Genomic DNA, 17,265 nt, shown 5'->3' on the forward strand with positions numbered 1-17,265 from the left:
GGACCAAGACAAATTAGTTCAAGATCAATGGCAAGGCAACTACAGGGAAAAGATTAGAATTTTAAAATAGTATTTTTTCACATGATTCAAAGCAAATCTCAGTCTATTCCTTAAAGGTAATGTGATACAGGTACTTGAGAAGACTGACAGTCACAGAGCAGTCTTCGGGGAAAACTCCAAATTTGCATACAAATGTGTCGTATTCTGTAAGGTAGCATTTTGTAACAGATATTGTTCTAGATCTAGAGTACAAAGCTATAAAATATGATTTCTGAAGGTGACGCTAAAGAAAAATAAAATCTAAAAGGCCAAATGCAGTTACACATGCTCCATACTCTGCTGTTTTATGCAGTGTCTAAAATATTTTAACAAGGGTCAACAACTCTGACATTTTGCCCTTGTCAAATGTTTAGATAAACAGCAATCCGTCAGATAACGCTAGCTATCTTGAAGATTTTTAATGAGCCATACTGCACACCTTACATCATTTCATGATTTAATTCTGGTGGACTGATTCAGTCTGGCATTGAAAAAAAAAACTCTTAAACAATTTGTTTCTATAATATCGTCTGTTGAATCTGATGTTAAGTGTGATATCTTTAGCACTTGTGGTTTAACATTTATGTGCCTTCAGTAAAACTGTTTAAAAATTAAAAAATGCTAATAATAATGCATATGAAACATATACATTTTCCATTTTTTGTATTATCTGAAGTTTTAGACATCATCTATTTACAATAATATGGGTGTCTATTTGAATATTAAAAAGTCATATTAGAAGTGACATAAAACCAAGTATAAAAGTATGCATAATTATTGTTTAGATGGATGACATGTGATATGTTATATTTATTTATTAAACATAAACAAATAATAACAAGTAAAATGTACTTAATCTACTAAATACAACAGACATCTAATATATGTTTAAATACAACATCAAAAATGACTCTGTAGTTAATAAAATATAATTTTAAAAAATGTAAAACAAACAACAATAAAGAATATTCTAAAGTAAAAATATTTTCAGTGTGTTTTAAATGATTGTCAAACCAGTTACCATTAAAGAACACGTTTATGAAATCCATTAACATGATCCTTTTGAATCCTAGAAAAACAAACATGTGCCAGATACAGTATGTGGGTCAAAAAACAACCTTGTCTTAAAATAGTTGTCTATACAGTGAGTACGTTACTATGAGTTCATAGTATATATGGAAGACGTGATTGTACGTTGAAACATCAGCTTTGCTATCTAAGGGAAATAACATCCTGGCTCTGAACAATATGGATTATACAAAATAAAATGTATTACTTATATACTTATTGGAGGTTTGCCTTTTGAGAGCTCTCACTTTCTAGCCTTCCCATAGTGAAGTCTTCGTTGGTATGCAATCTGTTTTGATGGATTGTCCTTAGTGATTGCGTGCCTGTGATAATTGTATAGTCTACCTGCTGATGTGCGGAGGCATGCTTTTGATATATATATATATATACACACACACACACACACACACACACACACACACACACACACACACACATATATATATATATACACACCATATATATATATATATATATATATATATATACAGTACACAAGGTAAAGATGACCTCATACTAAGAGGAAAAAATAAAAAAAGTCTGCTTTTTTAAAGTCTTTGTTTTTTAGTTGTCATACCGCATTTCATTTGGGTAGAGTCACTACAATGTCGACTTACCCCTTACACGAAAAAACTCAAGATTGTCATGGACAGATAATAGGGCAAAAAAAAAAATGCTGTAAGTGGGTGTAAATGAATGAAATATAGCTCTTTGCACTGGACTTCACTAAATCTATGAAAAAATCCTTATCTGTTTTTTATTATTCAAGGCGCAAGATTACTTTAATGACCCCTCCGCCCCCACCCACCCACCTTCCACCTCTCCTTCCCTTGATGACACATCAATACAGTCTGACCAGGACAGGTTGACAAATCAATAATCAGTCTTGATCGATTCCTATGAGAGCCTCAAGGAACGGATTCCAGAGACTCTTTAACCTACACTGAAATCATCTGAAGAATGTTTAAAAACATCCAGAGTCTCCAGATTATATTGGAATCCCAAGCAGTGTGGGTTAGTGGTGGGATATCTGTGGAGGTTTACATACAACATCTGGAGAATACACACAGTACTGCATTACCCTAAAGAACAAACTAATTTTGCTTCATAAAGTAAAAATGAAACCTGCTGAATAATGCTATGTTAACCTATTGAATTAATCTTGCCCTGTAACACCTGTAAATCGCCTTGGATAAAGGCGTCTGCCAAATAGATACATAATAATGTTACCAGCATGAACAGTAATAAATACAAATTAAAAACCTGTGAAGTAGTAGAATTTTAAGTTAGTTTTAGAAACAGCTAATGTAATAAAACAGTCTGGGTTATACTATTTGAATAATGCAAAAGGCATTATTACTAAATACACTACTAGCTTGTACCCTTATGCAGCTCGATCCTGTGCTTTACTACATTACTGTACCCTGTTCATAACACTAAGATACTATTTCTTAGTTGTAAACCTTTTTTTTTTTTTGCAAGCATATATCTGTGATATGAAATGTTTTATGTAACATTATGGCCAAACTGTTTGCCCCCAAAATACTCACTGTCAGTAATGACAAGATGCCAATATAAAGAGAGTATTTGATATTTGCATGCTTTGCATGCATGTTTTCATTTGCAACAGAGAAGTGCAAGCCTAGAGGGTTGTATACCATGAGTTCAGCTACTGCTTTAAAAACCCTGATTTAAACTGAAAGCATTGACATGAAAAGAAAAGCACCAGAGCAGCATACGCACTACACGAGGGAACAGAATACCTGCATTCAATTAAATTAAAGTAGTGCCTAAGACAGAACGTATAAATGAACAGGGGCCCCACCACGAAGTCAAGGTGCTGAAACCGGGGAGAGAGCATGATTCCCTAAGAAGATACAGTACAAAAAGCAACAGAAAGATAGTAGCAGGGTCTCCAGCCATTTCACTGTATTTGTATTTGTTGAGTGACGTCTGAGGGATTATGCTGTCCCTGAAAGACAAAAAGCAGAGAAGCAGAAACCTGCTGTCAACAAAAGACCATTAACTAAAAAACCAAATCATCAGCAGTGAAACCACATTCCTGGGAATTTGGTTTTAAATTGATATGAAAAGGCAAGGAGCATTAAAAATTTTATTTTCTATTGAACTGTGCGAAGATGGAGTCTGGAGTCTCTCTAATTGAATTTTATTCATGTCATGATCCATAACAATCTGCTTATTTAAACTGATCCCGTACTCAATGTTACGCTGACCTTGCGAGTCACTTTCTCACTTTCACATGTTTTACTTTTTCTGTATGGGAATTCGAGAGCTCTTACAAGACTAACTGCATCAAAAAGCCAAATCGATGATTTCTTTTTCCAAAGTCATTTTTTATTAGTTTGAAATGTTAGCCACAAATAAGCTCTATGGCACCAGATATCCAACCATAAGCAAAACATTTATATGCAATGCATTTACAGCCAAAAGTTTTGCAGCTCCTAGAATTTTAGGATTGAGACAGAATAAAAAAACAAATAAATATTCACATAATTTAAATATTTTATTTAACATCATGTAATCAAATAAACTACACAATTGTACTACCGGAAGCCATAGTAGTAGTACAATATTTCATGTTAGATTTTTAAAAATTTGAATCAGTTTTTTGTTAAGTATATGGAAACCTACAAAGCAGTATGTATTTCAATATTTTAACAAAACATTATTTAGTAAGTTTCATTCGACTTTATGACTGCAGATACACACACCCTTTCTTCGTATTGTGCATTGCTAGCTCAGATGTACAGGACTATATCAGAAGACACAGAAAGCAGTTTTTAAAGTGCACTAAACTGGCAAGCAATGAAAAAAATCACTGTTGTTTATCCCATACAGGCAAATCCAATGATTAAGCAAGTCCAAGAAGTCTTTAAAACAAATGTATGTTTCAAAAGGGCCATTTTGTTAAGAAATAAACACTCTTCTGCAGGTTTAATCTTACTTTACAAGATATAAAGTCATACGTTCTCACTGTTACTCAAGCAATAAGACACAACAGGGGGTGTGAGTAATAGGATAATGAGTTTGAGAACCTCCGAGTTGAGTGACCTGCAAGAGTGCTAATAGCTTGCAACCTCACAGATCAAGAGGAATGGTCACTGCTAGATAATATATCTTGGCTATGCCCCATTAGCAATGCTCGCTGCAATGGATTCTAAAAAGTAAACTCAATACAAAATTAAAAATAGATAGCATAATACCTTCAAGAATGACTTGTGTGGAAGTCCATCTCCATTGTGTCCTTAGACAGATACACGACCCAGTACACCAGGTTGAATGCACCAAACGATAATGGGAAAAAAATTCTGGCATACTTGTCTATCTTGCTAGTTCCAGTAATAGTATTCGGGTTAGAAGGTATGGCAGATCCCTGCTGAAGAAACTGTGGTTGTGGCAAAGCATACAGTACATCCTTTTCTTCAAGTGGTTCACCATGGGAAACCACACAGTTTATTCTCTTCTTTACGTTGAAATTGGAGTCTGATTGCTGCTGCAGTTTTATTCGAGAAATGAAAATAAATACAAATAAAAACATCAAATAAATATAAAAATGGCAACTGGGCCATTCACTTTTTCACTGTAGTATGAGATTAATACATACATACTGTAAATGCTCTACAACGATTTACAATTTTATTAGCATATGCATTCAGATTATTGAGCAATGATATTTAGTATCCATTGATAATTATATAATGGAAACAATCTTAATAAATATTTTCATTTTTAGCACAAAAAATGTTTCTATTCCAGACTATGTTCATGGATACAGTATAGCAGTTGGTCCAAAAAAAGGAAAAAAAAACATAATATGGTGTTGGGTGGTCAGTATGGAAGTGAATTAAACGTGACCTTTACTCTATGAATAAGACCTTTTTTTTCAATAAATGGGGGTTCTGTGAATTTAGAAGTGCCAGTAACACCTCTCTATCAAAATATCATGTTTTTAAATGAAGCCTGTGTATGTTACAGAATGCATACTGATATAGAGCATACAGTATACACTGTGCATAAGGTTATTATTTACACAAGTGTATCCACATACTGTATATGAAGCCATCCATTCTGGCAACTGCACTGAATTGATTTCTTTTAGTTATGTAACCTGATGCAGTACTACAAATGTAACTTGTGATACAACTTCCATACGAAGCCACTTTGCCTGTCTGTTCTTGTATGCTATTATCAAAGAGAGGAAATTACCAAGACGATCTCGCCGTCCACTGCTTGAGTCTCTGCCTCTAGTGCTGCTGCTCTTGTCTTCCTTGTCATCGCCTTCTGAGTCTCAAGATTGGTGAAATAGTTGACAGCAGCAAACTCAATGAGTGCAGAGAAGACGAAGGCAAAACACACGGCGATAAACCAGTCCATGGCAGTGGCGTAGGACACTTTTGGCAAGGAGTGTCGGGCACTGATACTGAGCGTTGTCATAGTCAGTACAGTTGTGATGCCTTAAATAAAAAATAAATTATAAATTTAATATCTATCTATCTATCTATCTATCTATCTATCTATCTATCTATATATATATATATATATATAATATGTTAATATCTATATATAGATATATATATTTGACTAACTAATTTTTTGTGTAATTATTAGACAAGCAAATTTCCTCAGGGAGTATGGGGCTTAAGAGTTTAACAGGGCAGTTATCTAGTCTTTCAACAAAGTCTAATTCAACTGGTTAGAAAAGGTTGATGTATTTAGTTCATGCATTTTGTGTAGCTTGATTCCCAAACATGTTCCACAAATAAAACCCTGGTCAGTCTCTATGATTTGATTTTGTACACTTTTGAGCTGGGCTAGAACAATCCCTGATGTTTTTATTTTCACCGGTGTTAGCTACCGGAAGTTTATTCATACAGTGAATCTTACCACTAATATCCACAACTGCAGCGAAAAAGGTTGTCCGTGTTTAATATGTATTCACATCTTTCAATAAGTTCTACCTTTTGTCCAAAAACAAGGGAAAAAAGAAAAGTCTCAATCAGAAGTACTGGTAATAATTTAGTTTATTTTGTTTTAAATGTGCCTTTAGATTTATCACAGCTTCTAGAAGTTAAAAATTTGTTGCCTACTACAATATTCAAATTTATAGAATATTGTAGTATATTTATTCGTCCCTTTTTGTAACCCTCAATGGTATTTTTCTCAGTCACAAAACAATGTATATATATGTGTGTGTGTGTATATATATATATATATATATATATATATATATATATATATATATATATATATATATATATATATATATACACACACACATACACATCTTTTTACATTTACATTTCAGTGTTGTGTCTCATATTTGCACCAGACAACCCTTTTCAAACAAAACTTGGTAAAACAAAACTAGGTAAGTTTCTCAACATAAAAAACAAACCAAAAACAAACACTCCTCTATTGTGGACTGCAGTTGGAGTCACAACCTTGAGTACTTTACCTTTATTTTGCACTGGATACCACCCCCTTACAAATTCATGTATTTATTCATGCACAAACCAAACATGTACTACTACAACCAACAAATACAACACAAATAAGACGACAGGCATGAGAGTTTTTCATACCAGCTACAGTCCTTGCAGGGACGGACTCTTTGTTGATCCAGAACACAACTTGGGACAGAACTACAGTCATGAAGCATGGATTGTAAGGGTGAATGAGATAATTACCTAGTTTTCTTTCAAGATGAAAATAGTCTGTCTGTATGGCATATTCACCTAGAATGAACACATGATGGAGAATGGTAACTACATACAAACATATGACATAATGTAAGTTTACATGTAGCAGTTTTAGGAAGTGCCCATCAGCTAAAGGGCCATTTGAAGAAAAAAAAAAAACCCAAACACATATTTTTGTTGTATAAATAAAAATTGCATTTTTTTTTTACCTAATGAGCCTGCCTTGCAACATTACTAATAGTTGTTGTACAGAACATTTCAAATGCTATTCCCTCAGCTCTCACCAGATGGCAGAATCCAGCACCATGATGCCCTCTAGTGGACTCAGATTAAGGGTCAGTTTGACAAGCATTGTAGGAGTTTCTGGTCCTTATTATCTGTCACACAAGCTGACTGATGTTATTTTCACAGCTAAGTAACACAGAGAGACTGTATTCAAAATCTCAATTTAAATGTTTGTCAAAGCTTATTTGATAAATGTTTGTCAAAGCTATATATATATATATATATATATATATATATATATATATATATATATATATATATATATATATATATATATATATATATATATATATATATTACTTTTCAAGGTTTTGGTTTGCATACTGACCTAAAGGAAAGCTTACAGATGTTATTTAGAAGAGCAGTAGCAGCAGAAGGAATATGCCTGATTCACAAAGAGGCGTGAAGCTATAAGATGAGAAGCTGTATCTTGGGTGGTGGGGGGAGAGAGTAAAACTAAAACGTCAGCAAGATCTGCTTTTTGATAAACTGTGGATGTACAGTAGTGAACTCGAACCAACTGAACATAGCTTGACACTGCAGCTTTAAAACTCAAAGGACTGGATTCACTATGGTGTGAAGCACTGTTAAAGGAAGGTGGCATTGTTAATGAGGAGCAGAGTTTCTGGTTATTGAAAATATTTAACACGCTGTGCATGGTGATTGCTTCCTAGACATCTGTCTGTGTTGAGAAAGGTAATGTGATTCATGAATATATGATAAGCCGCGGCAGGCCAGCACATTCAAATGCTAGTAGCAGGGTGCCTAATTAATATTCTAGTAGTAATAGGAATTGCAGCAAATGCTGTATTTGCATTGGATTTACTACAATATGAAATGGATGCTAAGATTTCAGAGTTTAAGATGTGCAGGCGATGCAAATTGTGAAGTGAGAAAAATCGATTGTGACCAGATTAACTAACTGCAGTTTACAATACAGAAAGAGTTATTAACAGCAAGAAGGTGTGGACACAACTTTGTGTGAACTCAGAAACAGAACTCCTTTTGCTCATGCCTTTATTTAATAACCTTTAATGTTGTGTTGGACAGTAAAGTGTTTCTAGAACAACCAGGTGCTGCCTTACAACACAGAAGAAGCACTGCTCCGCACAGTTCTAAAACTAATTCATATTCAAATCTAACTAACGAAGCATGTGTTAGCTGACCTTTTGAATGCACTGGAAATGCTATAAATAAGAAACTAAGAACAAGCACAAGAACTCATTTAAAAAAAAAAGTTGAATCTATATTAGTAAATCCAGCCCAAATAACCATATATAATTAATTGTTTAGGAAATGTAAAAAAAAAAAAAAAAAAAAAAAAGTGTTCTTATTTAAGGAACTTGCTACATGTAAACACTGCAGATGTAGCTGGATAGTAGACCTTGAACAGAAGATCCCAGGGCCTACCAAATACAGTTCTAGCAGGAACTGACTCCTTATTGATCCAGAAAGACACCTGAGAAAGTATCACTGTCATTATGCACGGAATGTATGCCTGAATCATGAAGTAGCCCATCTTCCTTTGCAGGTGGAAGTAAACTGTCATAACTATGTATTCACCTGTCAGGAAACAAATGCATTTTGTTTTGTAGCACAAAGAATGTTTGAGATGAAATTTGAACAGTTCAGAACAGTTAATCACAAAATGCCAGCTTTCTCCCTATACTGTACATGCACATTATCAAGAATAAATTATTTCCAGCACACTGGCATTATTCAATTACAGACAGTTTACTTTTAATCTCACATTTGCTCCTCATCACTAAACCACCTACTGCAAAACTTTTGCAAAGAAAAGATCATTTAAAAGAAGGAAATACTGAAAAAAAGACAGACATACATATCTACAAAGTGTCAATTCTCACTGCTTTACATTTAGGACATTCAAATTCTAAAGCAGGCTGTATTAAAGCTTACAATAACTTCTTAATCCTATAGTGTAGGTGAACTACAGTGCACCCCTTTACAAAACTACAGTCGGGAGCCATACATACTACTACTACGAGACTGTGCTATTTGTGTTCCACCTTATAATGAAAATGAAAGTGCTAGTGCAATGTCATTACAGGGCTAGTGGGAGCCATGACCAGGTCATCTTATAACTAGTTCAGCAGTGCAAAGAGATGCATTATAACAGATTAAGCACTGTGTATAGCTTCAGTCAACAAAACACAGATGTTTCCAATTAAAAAAAAAAAAATCTATTAAAAAAAAAAAATGACATGCCGCTTACCAGTGTTGGATTTTAGTATTTCACTTGTAACTGTCTGTCCTATGAGATCATACTGAAGCAAACTTGATGATTCTTGTGGTACTTCAACAGAATGCATTGGCCCTTTCTTCCATGTGTAAATTATTTCACTTCTTGGATAGGCATCTGCATTTGGAACAAAAACATATTTGTCAGTAAGCTTCTTTCACCTCTTATGCCAATAGCATATTCTGTGTATGAATATAAAATTTCTGAACTACAAACAAACAAACAAAAAAAAACCTACAGCTACCAAACTTCAAAGGACATGCATGCCCATCCATTGGGAAGTTCATTAGTCTCATGGGGCACTCTGCATTGATGGTAAGTCTGTAATGGATGAAGATAAGACTGTTAATAGAATATTAATGCTAAATGAGTAGTATGTTAGTAAAGGATCTTAATGCATGCTGTAGTTAAAGCAGTTGAAGCGCTCCATGCAATTGATCTAAGTGACGACGGACATAAATACTGTTCAGATAATTAATAAAGGGTCAAGGATGTGAAAATTAAATATCAATGACTTAAAATATGTCAGGATTTAGTTCTCCTGCCATTTAGATCAATTGACTAGACCACCCTAATGTAAAAATAGGATAACATTTACACTGAATCTAGTTTACTATGCTAGAAACATTGGAAGGTTCCAAGTTAATGCAATACCATCACCAGCTAAAGATCGTTGCTGTTTAACCATGTTTGGAACTAATCTCACTTCCAACGTTTGTTGTATTTGATAGATCGATATCAGACTACTAGCAATTTATTATTACTGTAACAAATGTACCACATGATCCTGTTAATTACAATAGAGCTCATTCTAAAATGGCATCAATATAAACTGAGCCCTTTGCAATCCCTATTAGCCCACCAAAATGGATGCTATCAAGCAAAACATTTTCCACATACCTCATTGTATAGAGTACTGTCCCATTCTTCATGATTCTGAAGAGCTTGTTTGGAGTCGTCATGTTGTGTGCAATTGATTTCTTGCCATTTCTGAAGAAGGTGTCAGGTGTCCATATCTTACTAACCATAATGTTGTTAATCCTCAGTATTTCAATGGACCCGTCAAATTTCAATCTCTCATCAACCCATGTTTGTCGGAAGAACACATCCATGGTGTATTCCTGTAATACCGACAATAACTTCTATGCAGTAATGGAAAAGGCAAGCTGGGTAAATTAAAAGGCAACTACAGGACTATAAGCATACTATTCAACAGTGTCTTAGAAGATAAGTGGTTTGAAAAACACATAACATTGGACTACTTTTTACTTGGATTAAATGGTTAAGGCAGTGACTAAAAATAATAACATAAAAACATGGGGATACATTAATGAAACAACTGGAATACAGTTTGTGAATCCAAAAGCTAATACCTAGAAATGTAATATCTATACTGTGATTAGAATGTGCGTATTTGTAGGCTTTGTGTACTTCAGTGTTTGTCCAACCTATAGGAATCCAATGTATTGTCACATGCTGAGCCAAGTGTTGCAGTGGAAATAGTGCAGTAAAGTGTGTTACAAAAATAAAACGCTCAAAGGAGATCTTCAGTGACAGGGATTGTCAAACAGATTGAACTCCTTCATCTGCGCTAATGACATTCGGTCCAAATGCCAAGATAATGAAGGCAGTGCGAACATGGCTTGCAGCAATGGACGTGCCAAACCTCAGAGCTCTTAGCAGTTCTAATAGCATGTCTCCAGGAAATGCAATAGTACAAAACAAAAACATTATTAACACTTATGAACAAATTGTTTTCACTCAACTGAACAACAGAACTACCTACCATTTCAACATCAGAAACAGGACCAAAACTGGTAACATAGATGTCAGTTTTGACTTCTGTAACAGGACCTAAAACAGTTTAAAGAAAGTTACATAAAAACAACAACAAAAAAAATGGCTCAAAATAAATATAGTAAAGGCATACCTGTTTTTATACTATACATGATCTGTGCACACTGCTGTGTAATATACACCCTATAATTTAAAAAAAAAAAAATTGCACTGTAGTATAATTTTGTTCACAAAAAAAAAAAAAAAAAATGCCCATAATGTTTTCCTTATTAAACTTCTAAATAATTCCACCTTGTTTGATTGACTGGCCTTTAAAGAGAATATCATAATTATACAGACCTCTGTGAGATGCATTGTAGGGTAAAAGCACATGACAGAAACGTTAATCCTACAGTAGAATTGGAATATCCAATACCCTTCAATAAAGTTGTTTTTTTTTTTCACTCCCAAACAAGAGTTGTTTAAAATCGACTCCTTTAAGTGATTAAATGAAGTCTGTCAGTAGAGTTCTAACTTAGTTTTTACTATGAACAAGAGACACACATACACCTTTTGAGTACCTCCAAATCCAGGTCGTAATCTATTGTCATATCCGTCCAATAGCCTGTCTAAAATACGTGTGATGTTTTCGGAATAGACACTCACTTCACTTTGCTGTTCTCCCAAGACATAGACTACACTGTAACGAGATTTGCAGACATTGTGGTCAAGCATGTTTTTTTTTTTTTTTTTTAAGTCAAAAAGTAACTTCTCTTAGGATCCCTTGTGTTTAAAAAGCAAAACAATCGATACATAAACACTCTGGGGGGGGGGATCGATTTGTGCTTGTAACACGAGAGACCCACACTGCACGAGCGAGAAAGCATACTCACCAAGCCAAGTAAAAGAAAGTGATCAGGAAAGCCATGCCTCTAGTAGACACCACGAAAGCCCTTGTCAACTGTGATAATTTGCATATACCATATTTTAACGCTTTTGAAATGTTGATCCCCAAGGCTTAGTGTGAATCAATGAGTTTGTTCCCGTTTTCTGCGACTTCATCAGCGCGGCTGTGCCTCATCTGACTGGCTCGTTGGGAAACTAAAGAGTTTTAAGAGACAGAAGTGCTGGGACAGAGAGTGCATTGACAGTAATCGAACAGGGCATTATGGGAGATTAGAAGGAAGAAATCCGCTGATAGTTTTGGCAGTGCATTAGGATGGACCCGCTAGGAGATTTGGAAGGGCTCAAATGTCCTGCTGCTGTAGATTACCATAAATATGGCTTTCGTTTCTCAGAGAGAGCAGCCAATAGATGCGAATTATTAGCTAAGTTTAAAGATATAAAGCTGCATATTGCTAAGATTTACCTTGTTTATCCCCTTGAGCATTATTAAGTGGCATACAATATACACTGGTTGATAAAATAGAAATGTATTTGATAGATTATTTACAAATTAGTTCTGAATTCCAATTAAGCACATAGATAAACAAATATCAACACATACAACCTAATGTATTTTGAACTGTAGTGTATTGATTGATCATGTAAGCTGTGAAGACTTCACTTCATTAGCCTATGGATAGACTGCTTAGGGACTATGATAACGAATGCCCACATTATAAATATGTATCTTGCATAACAAATGTATTTATGTCAAGTGGTTCTGTTAATGAATAAATAACGTCATTATTATTGTTGTTGTTGTTACAAAACAAAAAGCAATGCCCAGAAGATTTACAGTTTTATCGGCAGAAAACTGGGAGAAATTTGAGGAAGAGCAGAATAACGCAACCACTAATAGAAAAGCAATAAGCGCATAAATCTAACAGCAGTAAGGAATGGCCTCTCCCACAGGCCCGACTGTGATGTTACTTGGCAGTGCAGACTCATCATGACCCTCAAAAAGCAGAAGCACTAGAGTGAAAATCATCCAACTCCACCTCCAAAAAAGCCAAGCGAGTTTTCATCTCTGATTCAAGTATTACATGGAGTAGCTGCCCCCAACCCACCCCACTCCAACCTAGTTTTTTTGTATTCTCAACACTTCTTCAATTGTTAAAACATATAGACTGCTAGTTGTACAAATATATTATATTACAACATTGCATTATAACAAATAATATACACCAAAACTGTACATACAAGGCTGTAATTGTACAGACCTATTGGGTTCTAGTGACGTGTTTCTTGTGATGCTGATAAAGTACTGATTTATGTGTCACAGCCACTCTCTAGAATTACAGCTTTATTATGTGCACACAAATATTTGTACTATGTAGAAAAGAGAAAACATTTAAACCTCATAACTGTTGGCGAATCATGTAATGTGTATATATATATATAACATGATTCTCCAATAGTTATGAGGTTTAAATGTTCTCTCTTTTCTACATAGTACAAATATTTGTGTACTATTACATAATCACACAGCCCTCTATTTAATGCAGCCAGCCTGTATAGATTTCTCCAAAATGGTATTGTTGCACAACATATTAGTTGAAAGTATTAGAGTAGGACCACAATCCAACACTGTGAGACAGATGCTTTGTTTGACAGTAACAAGATTGGGAATCCCAGTCAAAGTGAACTGCAGTGGGATATAATATGTACTGTAAACCAGAGGCATACCTAGTTATTTTTTTTTCATTTTAATGTTAGAATGTGGAACTGTAGGGCTCCTTAGAAGTTATAATTGAATATCACACTGCTGCTTATAATGAATTGAAAAAAGAAACAAAGTAAAAAGTTAGCAAACACAAAGTAAAAACTTCCTATCACAGTTACCAGGTAAAAACTTTTTAGGACAGTTACCAGGTAAAAACTTCATAGAACAGTTCGAAGGTAAAAACTTCTTAGGGCAGTTAGTTGTCTGGTCTGTTAAGGTCAGCGGATTAAAATGTTGAATCCTGAAATCTGGAATGCATTTCACAGGATTAAAATCAATTCTTAATACTGATCCTATTCCATGGTTTTACAACTGTACTGATAGCTGTCGCTCATGGGTTTCCTTTAAGAACACAACGCAAATGTGGAGTGGTAATGTCCAAAAGCATGTCTAAACACCTTACCTGGGGTCTATTTAATACATACTCTTGAGTCTTTCTCTCAACTACTGATACAGGCCAATGCATAAGAAGAAATATAAAACAAGACAGGTGCTTTCTTTTACATGGATAAACATGCAAGACAAAACAAAAATAATCAAAAGAAAAATCTCATTATATGTATATGTATGTGTGTGTGTGTGTGTGTGTGTGTGTGTGTGTGTGTGTGTGTATATATATATATTTGATGCAATTCATTTTTAAAATGAATTACAGCCTTATGTGCACAATTGTTTTGTTATTATTATTATTATTATTATTATTATTATTATTATTATTATTATTATTATTATTATTATTATTAATAATAATAACAGCTAAAATTGGCAAAAGTAACCTAAACCCTACTGGTAAGTTTTTAGTGTGCCTAGTCGTCTGCCAAATAATGAATAACGCATTTGACCTCAAGTGCTAAACCAACAGTAATGATTGTAGGTGTGAAAGTACAGTCCCAGGAATGTCATCACAGCTCTTTCCAGAAATGGATGCATGCCCACGGAAAAAGTCTGATGCTCAACATACAGTCCAGACAAGACACCAGTCAACTGAAATATTTAACTTAAATTGATGTAATGTGTCTCCATGCTAAGATGTGATTATGCACTGTGCTTACAAAACACGCTGTTACAAGGCTCTAGGATTTATAGAAGCACTCATAACATCGATATCGGAGTGGTGTTATACACTTATGCTGTAGCCTATATGCACTGATATCAGCATTAGGGTCCCCGAATATCGCTTAGTTCATTGTGTTGTACGTACATTTAAGCAGCACTGTTCCAATGAGTCAGATAATTTGTGTGACTTACATTATGAATGATGAGCTAAATTCAAAACAGATGGGTTGAAAGAGATATGCATGGATATGAATGGATTGTTCGCATGCAGTTCTGGGTTATCTACATGTAGCCTAAAAAGTGCAATACAATAATGTTAAAAACAACACCACCATTGTGTTAGATAACCACAGCACAAAAAGTGTTCAACTATTAAGCAGTATGGCAGTACACGGGGCCCCTATTGTGTTTGAATTTATATATATCACTCATTAAGATAATTTGAATACATTTGTGGAAAGTGGTCCAGTGAATAATAAAATAACTATTAAAGAAGCTACTATAAATAGATTATATTCATCTAGAACAATAATACAAAAAAAGATTTTCCCAGCTTGATCTTCTGTTCACTGAAGCAAGTTGTACTTAACTTACTTATACTTTGCAATTCTACTGTTTCTGGGTCTTTGTGGCTGAAGTGTGAATTTATGGTTTCCATTGGTACCACATGATACAGATAACGAGAAAACTAGTTTAAAATGTATGTTCTGTAAATTATCGAATGGTTTACTTTATACCTCTACAGCAGGGGTGGCCAACCCTGGTCCCGGAGAGCCGCAGGATCTTTGGGTTTTCGTTCCACAGAATTTTTAATTTCTTAATTGAACCAATTATTTTCTTAATTGGTCAATACAAAAAAAAAAAAAAAATGTTCAGGTCTTTAGCTACTGATGATTTAAAGATACCAGAAACGTGCAGGATTGTGGCTCTCCAGGACCAGGGTTAGCCCACCCCTGCTCTACAGCTTCATAAATCATCAATTTAATTTATCACAGATTATGTGTTGCAGTGAGTTGATGCAGTGGGTTTAAATCAGGTTTATTATACAATATGCATTAAGCACCTTTGCAAGGTGGACAGGACCACACCAATCTATGACTAGATATAGAATACTCAGTATCCAGTACCACTACTATAGCAAACTGATGAAAATATACACAAATCCTGCAGGTGGGTGCCAAGTATCGCTGTTACACCCTATTATTTCTGTATAAGATTAAGTTATTTTTTTTTCCTTTGGATTCAATTCATACCAACCACAGTTGCTTTCTAGGGTTATGAGCAAAGCTTCTGAAGCAGCTATGGCGAGTGACACTGCGAATGTAAGACCCGCGTGACTCATTGACTCCTACATCACGAATCAAAGTGTCGAGCTGTGCAGTTCTCCAAGCATAACAGCCAGCATTTAAATCGTTCGAGGATTTACTTGTTCCATTACGACAGCAGTAGTGGTCCACAGCCTTTTTTTGCCTTTGCTTAGCATTCTGAGCAATATTGTATTGTAAGAACAAACGTCAAGATGAGTTTCGAGTTCAGCCAGTGTAACCAACACACGACGAGTGAGTGAGAACGTGCTTGTCAGTCATATGTTTATTATCTCTTCTGGAGTTGAAACTTATACTTCCATGGTTAGCGGCCTACAAACCCTCTGTAGCCTATTGAATGTAATTGTCAAGGGAACTATATTACATCTGTAATGAAAGCATTATCGGCTTTATTTAGTAGCTGTTTGTCCTTCTATCTGGTATTGATCCGTCGCCTACGCATCTAGACTGATGATAGAATGAAACAGAAGCTTATGATTGTGTCTCGCAAAGTGTAATAAAGCCTAGTGAAAGCATAGTGAAGCATAGCAAAGCAATGTAAAGAACAGTGATACATTATGTTATAACCATGGAAAAAGCATGGAAAAAGTTTACAAATACCGTGCAAAAACTAAAACGGTAACCTGTTCAGGGTCACATCAACACGCAAAGCATGACAATAGGGTAGCCCTTTTAAATAAAACTCCTGTTCTAAACTACTGTTTAGAATATCTCTAGGAGATCACTTTAACCTCATAGGAAAACCTGAGCTGATCCGAACATGCTGAGAATCGGTTTGTTTCACAGAGTTCATTCTAGCAAAAGGCAGACATTCAGGTTTTGGCTGGAAACGACTTATAGAAAAAAAAAAGTAAATTCATTTAAAATCAAAATGCCACCACTCCCACACACAGCATGTTGACCACTGTTTTTCATCACCGCCCAGCATTATTTCATGGTCGTTGTTTTTATTTATGAATGCATTTAATGTTACCAGGTGTTTCTTTGTGTCATGATACAGTGCTGTTGTATTTCAATATTGTATAATTGTAATCTAATCCCCGTTTTCCTATTATTATTTATACC

At 34.8% G+C, this 17,265-nt stretch overlaps 1 protein-coding gene across 7 annotated transcripts; it reads right to left on the bottom strand.

The window, feature by feature from the left end:
- Positions 1-2,240: 2,240 nt before the first annotated feature.
- On the bottom strand, positions 2,241-12,307 carry LOC121297570 (gamma-aminobutyric acid receptor subunit alpha-6-like). Of its 7 annotated transcripts, none has more exons than XM_041223936.1 (10): positions 12,045-12,306; positions 11,733-11,851; positions 11,162-11,229; positions 10,276-10,496; positions 9,614-9,696; positions 9,349-9,492; positions 8,523-8,675; positions 5,335-5,582; positions 4,332-4,618; positions 2,241-3,079 (listed from the first exon to the last, which is right to left on the bottom strand). In XM_041223936.1, exons 1-9 carry the CDS (start codon positions 12,077-12,079, stop codon positions 4,334-4,336), a joined length of 1,356 nt encoding a protein of 451 aa, XP_041079870.1. In that variant the 5' UTR covers positions 12,080-12,306; the 3' UTR covers positions 2,241-3,079; positions 4,332-4,333. The 7 variants fall into 7 exon arrangements, with proteins under 7 accessions (XP_041079870.1, XP_041079871.1, XP_041079869.1 ...); XM_041223937.1 differs by lacking the exon at positions 11,733-11,851 and adding an exon at positions 11,306-11,355 and having other exon boundaries at positions 4,332-4,621; positions 12,045-12,305; XM_041223935.1 differs by having other exon boundaries at positions 4,332-4,621; positions 12,045-12,304.
- Positions 12,308-17,265: the final 4,958 nt, after the last annotated feature.

The sequence above is a fragment of the Polyodon spathula genome, chromosome 22 (genome assembly GCF_017654505.1).
Source record: "Polyodon spathula isolate WHYD16114869_AA chromosome 22, ASM1765450v1, whole genome shotgun sequence".
Taxonomy (NCBI): Eukaryota; Metazoa; Chordata; class Actinopteri; order Acipenseriformes; family Polyodontidae; genus Polyodon; species Polyodon spathula.

What these genes read in the sequence shown, in the direction of transcription:
- LOC121297570 (XM_041223935.1), bottom strand. Translation starts at nt 12,079, where the DNA reads ATGGCTTTCCTGATCACTTTCTTTTACTTGGCTTG. An exon ending in TCCTTTGAAGTTTGGTAGCT is followed by an intron (nt 9,493 to 9,613) that starts GTAGGTTTTTTT and finishes TTCCAAATGCAG; the next exon opens with ATGCCTATCCAAGAAGTGAA. An exon ending in TGGACGGCGAGATCGTCTTG is followed by an intron (nt 4,622 to 5,334) that starts GTAATTTCCTCT and finishes ATAAAACTGCAG; the next exon opens with CAGCAATCAGACTCCAATTT.